This window comes from Crinia signifera, chromosome 9 (genome assembly GCF_055691185.1).
Source record: "Crinia signifera chromosome 9, ASM5569118v1, whole genome shotgun sequence".
Taxonomy (NCBI): domain Eukaryota; kingdom Metazoa; phylum Chordata; class Amphibia; order Anura; family Myobatrachidae; genus Crinia; species Crinia signifera.
Window position 1 is genome coordinate 92,629,084 of NC_139225.1, and position 16,415 is coordinate 92,645,498.

General features: G+C 41.3%; 1 protein-coding gene across 1 annotated transcript in view; it reads left to right on the plus strand.

Moving 5' to 3' along the window:
• The window catches only part of ALG13 (ALG13 UDP-N-acetylglucosaminyltransferase subunit), a 154,175-nt gene that overhangs the window by 98,248 nt on the left and 39,512 nt on the right, over positions 1-16,415 (plus strand). The window contains 5 exon segments of the mRNA XM_083160737.1: positions 2,707-2,846; positions 4,393-4,480; positions 8,583-8,742; positions 10,510-10,602; positions 10,799-10,839. Of these exon segments, the coding sequence (XP_083016863.1) occupies positions 2,707-2,846; positions 4,393-4,480; positions 8,583-8,742; positions 10,510-10,602; positions 10,799-10,839 (522 nt within the window).

Here is a 16,415-nt window from a genome sequence, read left to right on the forward strand (position 1 = left end):
TTGATCCTGAATTCCTTTCTGCTTAACCGTGTCCATAACATGAATCTATTTCACTGATGTGAATGTTCTACTATACGTTGTACAGCACTGCGGAATATGTATGCGCTATATAAGAAACTGTAAATAAAATACATTTGGATGCAAGGCTAAACAGCTACTTATGGTGATCTCTACTTCTACAGTAAGGGACATGGGGGGGGGGGGAGCTGCACTAAAGGGAAAATGCAGTAAAAAACCCTTTTATCTGGGTTTTTACTGTATTTCCCCATTCGCTAAAACCCAATCGCCGGGTTTTCACAAAATAGAGTAACGCCAGAAAAAGCCTATGGGTTGCTCTCCGCTGTGGTGTGTGTGTGAGGGATCAGTCACAGATCCCTCCTAGCATGCCTTGTGGCTGCCACCGTCACACACTGCATGCGTAGATGGACTCCCGGGTCTCACACCTGGAAGTCCAGGGATGGCGTCACATCGCAAAGGACAGCTCTTATTCCAAGAGCTGTCCTTTGCCTCAATAATCGTGTAAGTGATCACATCTGTACAGTATATCCCCCTAAACCTCATAGCATCGTAGTCCGCTTCATTATTGGGTATTCTCTTGGCACGCAAAAAATTGTGAAAAGGGATAAACCCCTGGTACTTGTTTCCTAGCACGGCCACACCGATTTACATCGGGGTGGTCGTGTCGGAAAATTCGGGTCGATTGCATCGCATGCGATGCGATCGACGCGACCGACCGATTTTGGACCCGATTTTTTTTTTTTTAATGAAATGTAAATCGGGTCCCTGGGACGCGATTTTACATTGGATTCAATGTAAAATATTCCCAACCCCCCCAAATGTCACGGCGTACACCCCACCCCACGATAGACGCCAACCCGAAGCGTGGCGAGCGCAGCGAGCCCGCGAGGGGCCGCGGTGCGCGTCCTCCGACCTTTTCCGTCCGCGTCGCCACGGACACCTGTGAAGCCCGCGAGGGGACGCGTATAACTGTGAAGGTATCCGCGTCCCCTCGCGGGGCTCGCCACGCTTCGGGCTTGGTGGCTCGCTGCGCTCGCCACACTATTCTATTCTCAACTCCACGTGGGGTGACGACGGGGACATCTAAATGTGAAATGGGTCATATTGGCCCATTTCACATTTTTTCACATTTGTTCAGGATTTCAATGTTATAAAATCTTTTAACATTGAAGCCTATGTAAAAATCGGGGGCATCGCGTCGGGACCTATGTTAATGGTCCCGACCGACGCGATGCCCCCGATATTTTACCTTTCCCGACACGATTTCAATGTTAAAATATTTTTTAACATTGAAGCCTATGGGGAAATCGCGGGCATCGCGTCGGTCGCGTCGGGACCATTGTTAACGGTCCCGACCGACGCGATGCCCCCGATATTTTGTCCTAGCCAGCCAAATGGACCTGATTTCAAAGGAAATCGGGTCCATCGTATGGATCGTGTACCTTAACTTAAAGGTACACGATCCATACGATTGTGGCCGTGCTAGGAAACAAGTACCAAACCCCTTCTAGAGGACTGCGGATGATCAATATATGCCCTTAGTAATCCCGTCTGTTTTGTATAAGAATTGAAATTTGATTATCATTGACACTTAAGCCCCATATACACTAGGCAATATTATTAACCATATTGCTCAGAGAGGGGCTTCTGAGAGAAATTGTTCTATATAGTAAACGATGTGCGCTCCCTACTGAACATGCAGGTCAGTTTGGCAATATAGCCAAATTACCTGCATGTTTAGCGCGTCCCGGTGATGTCACTGAATGGTATCAGCAGCGGTCAATACTTTGCAATATTCACTGCACATGGTGGACCTTTTAAACACCCATCTTGGCAAACTGGCCACAGTTTCCTGGACAACAGCAGATGGTTTGTTTTGCCATTGTGAGTTAAGCATAGTGACAACTGTAACATTGGAGATGGTAGAGTTGGTCTAGAACCAACCCGGTGCTCCAATTTGTCCCAGAGATTTTCAATGGGATTAAGATTTGGACTCTGAGCTGGGCAGTCCATATTTTCTGTAAAAACCAGCTGAAACCACTCCACAGTTACTGCCACGACCTCCATGTTTTACTCTATCTACTGCACATGCTGGCATCAGACTTTCTCTTTGTAGTCCCCAAACCTGTTCATCTAATTTGAACATGTCTGCTGCAGGAGTACACCATTCACTTTCACAGAGGTATCCAATCACTTTTGTCTACATAGTCTGTGTATTTAATTATGTATATGTGTGTAAAGAGCATGTGCACACATCTGCGGTCCACTGTTTTTTTTTTTTTGTGCTTTCTTTTAGTTTTTTTTTTCTGTGATTTGATTGAGTTAGTGGAATCCCTTCCATATGTTGCTTTACTGTACATAGACCCAGTCCAGTTTAGTGTTTGCCTTTCTGCCATATCTTGCTAATGACTTGGTCTGGTTTTTCTTAGGAATGACCAGTTTTTCGCACTAGGACATTGTTTCCAGTCCACAGTGATGAGCGCTTTCTTGGAGCACCTCTATATACTTTGCTTTGGTGGGAATTCTAGCATTGACATTGTGGAATTGCTATGTTTAAATTTAGGTTTCATGTAATGGATTACCTTCTGGTTGTTCTGCCATCTACAACAGCTGACAGTGTATGAAGGGCCATCTGTTTTATGGTTTCCATGCATCAAGCTTATGTCTCCAATTGTTTTTATGTTGCAGTCTACTCTACAAGACTTTTGTGTAGACCTGCTTGATAGAGAAGAAAAATGCCTTGGTTGGGCTATTGTGCAAGGCTGCATTCGAACAGCCTTCCATGGTTTCCTGCTTCACAGTTTTGGGTTGGCAAGCCATACACCTTGGTTGGATGCTTAACTGTATTTGAGCATACCATAGTTTAGGGGAAGTCTTTGAGCATCCCCTAGTTTACCATTGCCCCGCAGATGAGTTGAAATCTCTCTGGGGGACATTCTTTTTCTAAATCCATGACATTGTTTTATTCTTTCATCTCATCTGGGGATACCGGTGGTGGTTTTCAAAACTTTGTTCTATGCAATTCAAAAGGTGAAGGTTCTGAAATGGTTTGTGGAATAGATGGTCTAGTACAGGCATGTCCAACGTTGGCCCTCCAGATGTTTTGAAACTACACATCCCAGCATGCTTTGCAATAGTTTTAGCATTCTCTAATAGCAAAACTGTGGCAAAGCATGCTGGGATGTGTAGTTTCACAACATCTGGAGGCCAACGTTGGACATGCCTGGTCTAGTAGATTAGCATTCCTATACGCAAGAATCCAAATATAGGTTATTCAATAAATCCCCTGATGTGTTTGATGAAATCAGAAAGGAAGTGTACTTCTAATATGCAATAAATTAAAACATAACAACTCAAACTGTTTTAGATTATACAGTGTAATAGTGATAGCCTCTCCTTAGGTTCACATGCCAGGGATTTAGCAGCTTACTACTACCCAATGCGGGTAATGTTTATGTGGGATGTCTGCAATGACCTGTGCAAACTCAATGTCTGCCCCCATCTGACACTGAGGATTTGGCTGCAATACTTAAAATGTGCAGATACAATAATGCAGTTGTACAGATACAATACTACAGTATACATTTTAAAGCATATTGCAGGGTCTTTTTTTCCCCACTTTCTTCTCTCTCTATAGTATCTGGACTTGTTACTACTTGGCTTTCAACATCCACACTGAAGAACTGAATTGCAGTGACGTTTTATCACTAATTATGGAACTTGTTTTCCAGATAAATATATAATTTCTGATCCCTTGTTTGTAACGTATTAGTACACAGCAGCAAATAATGCATTACCAGATGACCTCGGCACAATACATACTTATATTTATATATTTCTGAATGTTCACACATTGATTAAAGAATGTTGGTTTTCATTCTGTAATTGTTATATTGTTATACTGTTGCGTATGACAAATGCAATAGAATAGTCCTTACAAATTTGTATGTAATTAATTCATGATCTACACTTTTTACTATTATAGGCTAATTTATTAACAAGTGATAAGTCCTTGCATGTGATAAGTGGTGCTCAAACCAGTTAATTCATGTCATGTTTTAGAAGTGACAGGTGGCGCACAATTTATCATATGCCCTTAGTTTTATTACTCTTTAATAATGGGCATCTTACTGTCTAAATGATTCAATGGATAATGCATGGCCTTGAAAAACTATACAGCTTGATAAAATTGCATATTTTGGGTACCAGTGTAATGAAAACTTGATTTACATACAAGTCTTTTAATTCTTTCTGGCGTAAATTTTTGGTTCTAATGGTAACACAGTATCGCTTACTAACCACATAAATTAGGCTTTCTATACATCTTTCAATATACAGATCTGATTGTATATGCTCCTTTAGTGAATATTAATTTCTTGACCCTTTGCAGTCTCTACATGATGATGTTTCCCGGACCATGCCTTCTCATGAAGATGTGACTTCATATAAGTACTCAGAGCAGGTGATCCTGACATTCTACTTGTGCATATGTTTAAAATAATATAATAATAATTTTAAAAAAATTGTTACCATCCTTTGCCATAAAAACAGCATACGTTCTAGTTACACTGCAAAACATCAGGCATTTTGTAGGATTTAAGTCGGGTGTACAAAGGAGAGGTTTTGGAAGACCATTTCATGTCACAGGTCATATACCATGGCAAGACTGAACACCGTAACAGACACTGAGTCAATATACTGCATCATTGAGAACTCTCACAGGCAGGGATTTTCAAAGCAGACTGCTATTTCAAGGTGGACTGTTCAAGACTTACAAAGAAAGGTGCAGAAACCAGTGGGAGCCATCTACTCTTTGGAGAAGTCTGGCCAGAAGTTGTCCATGTAAGAATTGTGGCAAAAAAGTCCTATTCTATGTGGAAACAAGGCCAAGCGACTCAGCAATGCACAAAAACAAGGGAGGAGGGGGCAGAAAAATGACAGCAGGTGCTATGGACTGATGTGTCAAAATTTCAAATATCTGGCTGTAATCATTAGAGAGCCGTGCAATAATGAGTGTACATTATGTAGGCAAGAGTGAAGCGTTGTGGAAGTTTGTTTCAAGTGTGGGGTTTTTGCAATGTTGCCTAAATTTTTGCATGTGTGTAAGAAAGAAATAACAGAGAGAAAAGAAAGTGATGAATCCTCTGTGAAAATCCCATTCTAAAATTAGAGCAAGTAATTTGGCCAGACTAGCTATATCACATGGTAAAAGGGGACGGGGTTTATTGAGGAGATAACCAAGGGCTCCATATATTATTAAATGATTTGGAAGAATTTTATCAATGATGCATGTCATGTATTCTATGTGGTACACATACTGTAAGCAGGATATTATAGATTTCATAGAGGGAGAAGCCTGCTCGTTCGGTCCACCCCTAAATTGACAGGTGGTACCAGACTCCTCAGTTTGTTGTGCTGTCTGGTCAATGTTGGGGGGGGGGGGGGGCTAGTGGGAGAATATACTTAGGGTCCTACGGAATAGAAGTATTGAGCAAATGTGCTATAAAGTTGATGATTTCCTTCCAAAGACTTACTATCTTAGGACATGAACACCGTTAAGGGAAATTAAACCTCTAATAGAAGAGTCTGAGGCATACTGTATAGATTCAAAGGTAAAGGGCAGCCTATTAGTGAGGAGCTGTTTCACTGGGAATGAAGGTGCCAAATTTTGTAAGAATTGATACAAATTTGTAGTAGGGATAGTATTGTCTGATTTGGATCTGAGAAAATTGGGGAAACTTGTCTTTTTAGAAATATAATTTAAATACAGAATATTTATATCTCTCCCACTGAGGAATGATACCTTCTGGATACTGGGGGGGGGTTAGAGCAGTGGTTCCCAACCCTGGTCCTCAAGTACCCCAACAGTGCACATTTTTCTAGGTCTCCAGACAGAATCACAGGCAAAATAATTAGCTCCACCCATGGATCTTTTAAAAATGTGTCTGAATAATGAGGGCACCTCCCAGGTGACCTGGAAAACATGCACTGTTGGGGGTACTTGAGGACCAGGGTTGGGAACCACTGAGCTAGAGGCTAGACCAATTTTCTATTCACCTAGTACCAAAATGACAAGGAGCTGGAAACAATCAAGTTAGAGGCCACGGTCATAGGATGTCAGGACCTCTGGATCCAGAGGAGCGAAGATACTGTGGTAAGACCCAGTTCATCAGCCTCAATAGCAATCCAGACCTTCCATGCATCAGGATTACACCACTGTATGCAGTAAACGAACTGTGCAGCTACATAATATCTTTTGATACCCGATCCATCACTATGGGTAGAATGATGTTCTAACAGCAGACAGATCCTAGTATGTTTGCATGCCCATATAAAGCATGAGGTGGGAATCTTTAAAGATTTTAATACTTTACATAGGAAAGGCTAAATATTAAAGCCTCAATGATCAAGGAGGTTAAGAAGTACATACATACAACTTTACAAAATTCACTCTGCCTATCAGAGAGATAAATTGATTGGCTACAAGAGTAAAGCTAGCCATACATGAGAGCGATTTGGCCACTTTTTCACCCGAATCAGACAGCTCAGGCAGAGAAATTAGGTAAAAAATAGCCAAATTGTATGTGTTTGACATTAGATCTGATCCGTTCCGCAGTCCCATGCGGATCCGAGTCAGATCGGACCTGCTTGCACATCTGGCATCCGATTCAGGCAGCCTCCCAGCAGCAGGGAATGGGATTGCATGTTATAGATCACATTCAAAAGGACCACATGTGAAATATCGCATGCGATCCTGCTGCTCGGGAAAGCCTGAGAGGCTCAAGGGGGATCAGCTGTGACCTCCCCTTCTGAGAAGTGATACAATGCAAAGCTACAGTACCTTGTAGAAAATTACCAGAAAACCCCATCTTTCTAAGTACCTCAAAAGCAAAGGACCAAGAAATATGAACGCTTCCTCGGCATTCATGCCAAAATCACGGAGGTTATTTTTGGTCTATGGATAGAATTAATTAAATCTATAGCTCTTCTAGTAATGTCAGATGACTGATGACCTGGAATGGAAGCCACTTGATCTGTATTTACCAGAAGGGGGGCTTAACTGGTCAGTAGTATTTTAGTGTGGATTTTAAGGTCTACATTTTAGTAATGAAATTGTCCTATAATTAGCGCATTGTGTGCAATGTCTGTCAGTTTTCAGAATTACCACAATATCTGCCTCTAAAGATGCCGAAGCAAAGGATGCATCATTCAATATATATATATAATTTTTTTTTAAAAGAGCAGTAAGATGAGTGGCAAGTTAGTTCACAACGTTTTTACGGGTGACCCTGCGGATTAGTGGTGGAATGCCCCGCATGTTTTCCCTGTTTTTACTCAAAAATGACTTGAAAGCCTACTAGCATCTGTGGGCTTAAGTATATTAGAAACTTATAGTTGCATATTTTCTAATTTTTAGCTTTTTCTATTCTATTTTTATGAGTGGACATGCTTTTTGAGCTCTCACTCGGTGTGTGTTGATGGAATAAAATGATGTTGACATTATGTTTATGACAGTTTAAATGCATAGCATTATGAGAGGCTCCCACATATTTCATACAACAGGTAAATGGAATCAAACCTTTTTCGAACGTGGGGTTTCCTCCTGTATGTGGGCTCAGTGTAGGTGCTTCAGAGAAATTATAATTTGGCTGTTTAGGCTTCATTGCACTATGCTGATGGATCCTCCGACATAGCAGCTGATTCGGTAAGCATACACACTTATAGGCTGCTAAAAATATCTGTGCAGTAATCACAACTGTGCGGGCACTTGAATTTGCCAACCCAGCTGTGATACCTGGAATGATTGTACGGGCGGTCGGTGGCTTGCTGTGCACACAGCCAGACATTCCGATATATTGGTATTGGCTGTGCTGCAGGGCAGAAGCAATATGTCTGAACCACATATCTGGTGTACACACCCAACGATGACCTTCCGATATTATGTCTGCTCGATGGAGCATATAATAGATTAGTGTGGATCCAGCCTTAAACAGATTGTACATTAATTGCACAGATGTTTCACTCTTCAAAACCAGACCTCTGTACATTGCCTTGTTATGAAATTGACCCAAGAGGGCTTCTTTAATAAAATAGTTAGATATTAAGCTCTGTTGGGGTAGAACATTATAATACTTCTCATGTACTTTCTAATACTTCTCTGGAAAAATTAGGTAGCTGCATTATATGCCCCCTGTAGGCTGATAAAGAGTAAGAGAATAATGCTGTTTGGCATTACTACCTTCTTGTGAATTCATGTAAGCATTCATCATAAAATGCATTTTGTTATGTATGAAATATTTTACATAGAAATCATTTACAGTAATGTAATTTTACGTATTGTACTGAATGTGAAATGGTACACCAAGACGATGGCTTCAATTGTTCTGGTGGACCAAGTTAATGTGGCCCCTCTTATAATTATTACACAAATACGATTTATTTTTTCAAGAGTTCCTGTTTTTTTTTTATCATTTAATGGAGATGTTGTGCAGCATGATGATGATGATGATGATTATTTTTTTTTTACTGTTAATCCTTTATATCAAATGTACTCTTATTTACAGGTTACATCAGTGATGTCATCCTCCTGTGTGAATGCTGCACCTGCAACAGTGCTCTCCTCAAGCTCTGCTGTGGTTATGCCAACCACAGTTACCTCCACTGTCCTCCCGCAGACTGCAGTGCAGCCAATCCTAGTGTCTCCACCTCCTACTGGAAGACCAGGTAGTTTGTTTTTTGTTTTATCCATTCTTCCCATTTAAGAAAGTCCAGGGATGAAATCTGCCTATTCCCACTTTCATTGTGCTCCATTTACTGACATCATTGGAAAATAACGAGGTCTATGGCATGTCCTGTGTATCTCTAGCACCTCCACTCTAACCTGTGCCCATAGCTGTAAGTGGTAGCTATGTGCATTGCGTGATTGGCCTAAAACACAAGCTTTTTGACTTGTGAGCATTTTAATTGCATTAATACTACTATTAACCATATGCTGCTGCATTGGGTTAATCCTATAAATGCAATTTTTAAAAGATGAATTCCAATTTGATCAGTCTGTTTATGTGCAGACACTAGGCTGTGCTCTTGTGCCATTGTATCATGTTCAGAGATAAAACTTCTGCTACAATTGCTGTTTTCTCATTTGCATTTTGCTTCTTTCCTTTAATACTGCACTTTTAGTAAATAAAACGTACTACTAGAATATCAAGCTGTGCATCTTTCCTCTGATGTCTGTTGCTTATATTTTCATGTTGCATGGTGATGTTAACGCAGCAGGAAACTGAAACAGACTGGATTTGTAGAGTATATTTGATCAGTGGCCTCAATTTCACATTGTGCAGCTCAAAAAGAAAAACACATATCCACTTGTGTGATCTCATATACTATAATGGTAACACAAGGGTCGGAAAACCTATATAGAAAACTGGCTATCTCTTAGCCTTCTCTCCTCCATTTCAGTTTGCCATGTCCAAACATTACAATGGGTATGTCACACGTGGAGCTTGTTGGACAAATTAGTCACTTTTAGCTGACCCCGTGGCTAGTAGATCCAAATAGTTTAATCCTTTGAGTACAGTCGGAGTACATTTCTATCTAACTGAGCTCCTTTAAGACTAGGCACAGTCTGCTCCTTACCATCATCACTTTGAAATGTAATAGAAGAGCACTTGCTATAGCACATCATTTATGTTAAAACAAATCAGAACATGGCATTCATATGTTTGTACATTAATCAGACCATTATAATTACCACTAACTGCCAGTATTGGTGACACCCAATAATATCTGAACACTTTGTGGCACCTTTATAAAGTTAATAATTTTAGACTGCAATAACTATCCTCCCATCGATTATAAAATTGACACACAATACTTTATTTCTACAAGTTAGCGTACAGTATGTTTGTCAATTGTTCCGCTGAATTGCACACAGCGGGGTATTCACTCTTGGCCCAATATTTCCAACAGGCAGAAATATAGGCTATCTGTATTCAATCCCGGACGGTTTTTTTGGCCGGGACTCGCTTATGCAGAATTGACTTGAAAGTCTAATCTGGATTGTCAAATCAGATGGCCATTTTTGGTTATCCATGGACTTGACTATTCCGACAGTTGGGAAAATGGACCAACATTGAATAGGTTGAATATTAATTGGAGCTAATATTGTCGGAAAGGCAGATATTTCCACTTGTTGGAAATATCGTCTGGGAGTCCGTATACCCATAATCTACTGGCACTAACCAATCTGGTTGAATAGACGGCATTGATGGTATATATATATATATATATATATATATATATATATATATATATATATATATATATATATATATATATATATATATATATATATATATATATATATATATATATATATATAATGTGGTCACTTTTTTTAGTAGTGAATGTTTGGCATGTAATTTACTCCATTATTGCTGAACTTGCAGCAGCGTGTATGTGTACTTACGGTATGTACATGTTTTTGATCAGCTCCACCTGGCTCTGGGGAGATTGGAGAATGCACCGTTCCTCTACCACCTCCCCCTTATTCATGTGACCCCACTGGCAATGATCTGCCTAGAGGTAAGATGTTAAACTGTGTTGATAAGGAAAATACATAAACCTTTTGTTTTTCATTTTCTTATTCTTCCACCTTGCATGTTAGATTTGCGTTTTTCTTGTTTTAATCCTTCATGGTGGTAAATGTTACAATTAGAATAAATAATGGCTGTTTTTAAAGGATATTTTTTTTTTTTTATTTGCTTCATCTTTTTTTCAGACCCAAAGGTTCTACAGTATTATTTTAACTTGGGACTCCAGGTAAGTTCCTTTTTCAGGTCACATGGGTGTGTTGCCAAATCTAAAATGTCATCTGAAATCTCACTATTAGAAAATTAGATTTTGTACTTGGTGCTGTACATATGTCACTTCGGTGCTGTAAATTCTATTATACATTAGTTTAATAGGGGTATTAAGCCACTCATAATACAGATGTGCCTCCTTAACCTATCATTTTTAACACCGTATGGCACAAAAATGTTCTGCCATGCTTTTGAGTACATTTCTCAGTAATTCTGTATTAGTCACAATAGTGCTCTGTCTGCAAAATCCAGGGGGGGGGGGGGGGGTTACTTGTGTTATCACCCCTATCCAATTTTCCTGCACAAAAACGCCTTGGTTTTTGTACTAAAATACATAGTTACAGACTTGTATTTACCTGCTTTATCTCAAACCCCTGATAATTAACCGTAATCGGGGCTAAAAAAAAAATAGATAATCAGCGGTGGTTATAGATGCCAATTAAATTGTGTCCTAAGTGGGCAGTAAATACTGTACTTAAAATTTGTATTTGTTGCAAAGGAATTATATAATAAAGTACAGGATGAGTATCCCTAATTCAAAATGCTCAGTACCAAAAGCATTTTGGATTATTAATAATTAAGTATTTTGCAATTTTTTCAATTAATATAAAAATGTATAAATACATTTTTATTTGTGCATGATACGGTCGGTTGGTCGACCTAAAGATGGTCAACAGTCATTAGGTCGACACTACTAGGTTGACATTCTCAGAGGTCGACATGGGTCTAGGTCGACGGGTCATCAGGTCGACATGGGATTTTTTCACTGTTTTCTGAGCCAACATGTGCCAGGCGGTATTCAATTGTCTGTGACGGCATTGGTTCCACTGTGACTGTCAATGACTTCCTATTGGAAGTCCTAGCTGTTGGTCACAGAGGCACAAGCCAGTCCCATTGGAAGGTGTTCCCTCTGGGGCTGCTGTAAGAGTGAGATGGCTTCCCCTGGCATAGGGTTAGCAGCAGCCCCCCCCCCCCCCCCCCCCAGCCAAATGTCGGAACCGCCGCCATTAATAACCATGTATAGGATAATGCAGACACAAATGGTACATTTATTAGTTAAAGGTAGCGTCAATCATATAAGATGAGGCTTCTGTAAAAGGCATGTATATAATATGTATTAACTACACACAAAAATGATTCAACCGTAAGCTATTTCTGCTGAGAAAACTAATAAGACTTTTGGCAAAGGAGCATATGAGTGAAATACAAATGAGAACAGCTAGCTAGTAAGTGATTACATAAAGCAGGCATTCCCAACCACGGTCCTCAAGGCACACCAACAGTGCAGGTTTTAGTGATATCCAGGCTTCAGCACAGATGGTTTCATCAGAATCACTCAGATACTAATTAAGTCACCTGTGCTCAAGTCTGGATATCTACAAAACCTGCACTGTTGGTGTGCCTTGAGGGCCGTGGTTGATAAAGCCTGACATAAAGGGTAACAAAGTGATAATCAGTGTATCTGTCAGGTAGACTGCTCACGAACTTGAATCATTACAACTAGCATCTGTGAAAGCCATGTCTACAGATGATCACCTGTATAAAAAGAAACTTGCATGCGATAGCATTTCTAAAATGGTCCAAACCAAGTAAAAATCACATTCACTGGCACATCAGAATCACTTTATTGGCCATGTATACTCTGGTATACTTGGAATTTTTTGTCGATACAGTGCAGCTTCAAGCATGGTACAAGAGGGCTGACAGGATATACAGTACATACATTGCATCAGTTGCGCATACAAATGACAACTCACATGTTATGATTTGCAAGGTTTGACAGAGCAGTTAGGTGTTTAGATTATCAGTATCTTAAAGTACATTGTTCAATAGTTATCGGGAAGAAGCTTTTTGCAGTTTTTGATGACTTGACAGGGATGGACATGAAGCGTCTATCTGATGGGAGAATATAAAAAAAGTTATGGCCAGGGTGGAGTTTGTCCGCCACGATCTTCCCAGCACGCTTCCTGACCCTACTTAAGTCTTGTCTCCTTACAGGGGGGAGGTCCGTCCCAATAATCTTCTCTGCTGTCCTCACCACTCTTTGAAGGCTTTGTTTGTCAGATTCTTTGGCCCCTCCATGCCAGATTGTAATAGAGGAGCATAGTACGGACTCCACGATAGCAGTGTAAAAGAGCCGAAGCAGCTCCTGCGGAATGTTGAATTTTTTTCAGTTGCCTCAGGAATAACAGCCGCTGTTGGGCTTTTTTGACATGGAAGTTATGTTGGACTCCCATCTGAGGTTGCTAAAGATTTTCGTCCCAAGAAATTTGAAGGTCTCTACCCATGACACCACTCTGTTGGAAATTACTAGTGGGACCTTGACATTTGGTTTTCTCCTGAAGTTTACTACCATCTCCACTGTTTTGATGGGGTTTAGGTCCAGGTTGTTTCTGCCGCACCACTGTGAAAGCCTGTTCACTTCCCATCTGTTTGCAGACTCAACTGCCTCCTTGATTAGGCCGATGATGGTGGTGTCATCAGCAAATTTTATGACTGGTCACTCGAGGTGCAGTAGTTAGTGTAGATGGAGAAGAGCAGGGGGGAAAGGACACATCCCTGGGGAGCACCAGTGCTGATCGTACGTATGGCGGATGTGAAGGCTCTGGCTTTCACCACCTGTTTCCGTGCTGCCACAATCCAGGAGCAGGTTGATTCTGGAACACCTAGGGAGAGAAGTTTTGGCTGTAGGATAACGGGGGCAATTGTGTTTAAATGCCTAGCTGAAGTCAATGAATAGGACCCTTGCATAGGTGCCTGGATGATCCAGGTGTTCCAGGATATAATGCAGCCCTATGCACAAATAAGAGGAATGCAATGTTTAAATGAACAGACTAGACTTTAGTAAGGCATTTGACATTGTCCCACATTGCAGACTGCTAAAAAAAAACATGCGTCCGAAAATGTCCACGTTCAATAGATATGAGCCGATCTTGTCAGAAACATTGGCAGACATTGAATAACCCCAAGATGGTTAAATGGATAAGATCTTGGTTGCAGGATAGAAAACAGAGTTGTAGTAAATGTAGTGCAATCACAGTAGGCAAATGTTGCCAGTGGAGTACCCAAGGGATCTGTACTTGGACCAGTGCTTTTTAATATCTTTATTGGTGATATGCAAATTGTAGTAAAGGGAATATGCATTTTTTTGCAGATGACACAAAGGTGTGCAACAGGGTAGACCCACCAGGAGGGGTAAAACAAATGATCTGGGTAGACTAGAGGAATGGTCAAGTGCATGGCAATTACAGATTAATGCAAAATCATGGGACTTGGGTCTCCAAAATTCAAAGGCTAGACCTAGGGGGAAATTTACTAAAGGAAATTTGTAATAAAAATAGGTGTATTTGTATCCAGAAATACACTTATTTTTGACATTTACTATCCCGAAAATACGGCTATTCGTATTGATGTGCTATCAATACTAATACGAATTGCCGTATTAATGCAGTGTTAAACATAGTGTTAATGTACTAGAAACTACTTAGGAGGAGAGGGATACAGGAGTCAATATTTCAGGTGACCTTGAAGGCAGGGAAGCAATGTAACAAAGCAATGAGGAAGGCAGGTCAGATGCTTGGTTGCATATGGAGAGGGATCCGTAGCAGAAATAAATAATTAATAATGCCACTGTATAGGTCATTGGTACCACCTCATCTAAAGTACTGTGTTCAGTTTTGGAGTCCATATCTCCAGAAAGATATAAATACATTAGAGACTGTACAAAGAAAGGCAACTAAAATGGTGCATGGCCTACTGTACATCCCAAAACTAACCCAGAAAGACAAGAAAATCTCAATATAATATAGTTTGGAGCAGAAAAGGGGGGACATGATAGAAACTTTAAAATATACCAAGGGTTTTAAAAAGGTCCATGAGGGAAACATTCTTGAAATGAAGAGAAGTATTAGAACACGAAGACAGGCACTGAAATTAGAGGGAGTGTGGTTCAGGGTAAATCTGAGGAAAAATTACTTCACAGAAAGGGTAGTGGACAAGTGGAATAGCCTCCCATCAGAGGTGGTACAGATGGAGCAGCCCCGTTCTTATGGAGCCTGCCGCCTCCCCGCTAGTCGAAGCGGAGACGGGCAGGAAATACACTACCCGCCACCGTGTGATAGGGACGCGCCCTGTCAGATGGAGCGCCTCTCCACCAGCCTGCCCCAGCTCAGGGAATCTGACAATTCCCTGAGCTGGCTGAGAGGCACTCCATCTGTAGAGTCTAAGACAGTAGAACAATTTAAATATGCATGGGATAGACCTAAGGATATCCTTAATAAAGAACTAAGGATCAAACAGGTATGGTTAAAGGGCAGAGTAAATGGGCCAAATGGTTCTTTTCTGCCATCAAATATGTTTCTAACAGGTCGACTGTCCCATAGTTAGAGCAGCAATAATGCATATATAGGGCATTACACTGTTTCGATAAAATAAGATAGAGGAGAAATGTTTAAGCTCTTAATCAGCTGTGAACAAGCTGATTAAGAGTTTCATGTTTTGTAATCAATCAGAGCAAATTCTATATCGCAAGATCTGCGAAAATCAACATAAGTGAACTAGTGTTCACTAGGATTTAAGGTACTTATGTAGTATCTGGGCGCCCGATTTAGAAATCGGGTCGGATCGGGCACATCGCATGCGACCAAATCGGATGCGATGGACCCGATTTTTCCATAGGATTCAATGTTAAAATGGTCTGAGTCCATTTTAACATAGAATTCAATGGGAAAAAGGGGTCCTTTTCATACCCCTACTATCCAAGTGGGCATGGAGTTGGATATAAACCTGTGGCGAGCGTAGCGAGGCGAGGGGACGGTATTCTGTGTCCCCTCGCGGGGCTCGCTACGCTCACCACGCTTCGGGCTCGGTGGCTCGCTACGCTCGCCACAGGTTTATATCCAACTCCATGCCCTCTTGGATAGTAGGGGTATGAAAAGGACCCCTTTTTCCCATTTGAATTCTATGTTAAAATGGACTCAGACCATTTTAACATTGAATCCTATGGAAAAATCGGGGCATCGCATCGCATGCGATATGGTCGTATGCGATGCGATATCGCATCGCATCGCATCTGATTGTATGCCTTAACTTAAGGCATACAATCAAAAAATCGGGCGCCCAGATACTACATAAGTACCGGATTTTTTTAGGGCAGAATGCTGACCACCGAGCAGGGCACATTTTTCAGTCGGGAGGGCACACCCTCACCCCCCCGACACACACACACAGGCCCTAGACAAAATGCCCACAGTAGCGCCCTAGACAAAGTGACACCAGTAGTGCCATGCTGCCAGTATAATTGACACACATAATTGACACCGGTATAATGCCCCCCCCAGCAGTGACTCCGGTATAATGCGCCCCCCCCCCAGCACAGTGACTCCGGTATAATCCCCCCCCCCCAGATGGGACACAGGTGTAATGTGCCCCCCCCCCCAGCTGGGACACAGGTGTAATGCCCCCCCCCCCCGCCCAGCAGGGACACATGTGTAATGCCCCCCAGCAGGGACACAGGTGTAATGCCCCCCCAGCAGT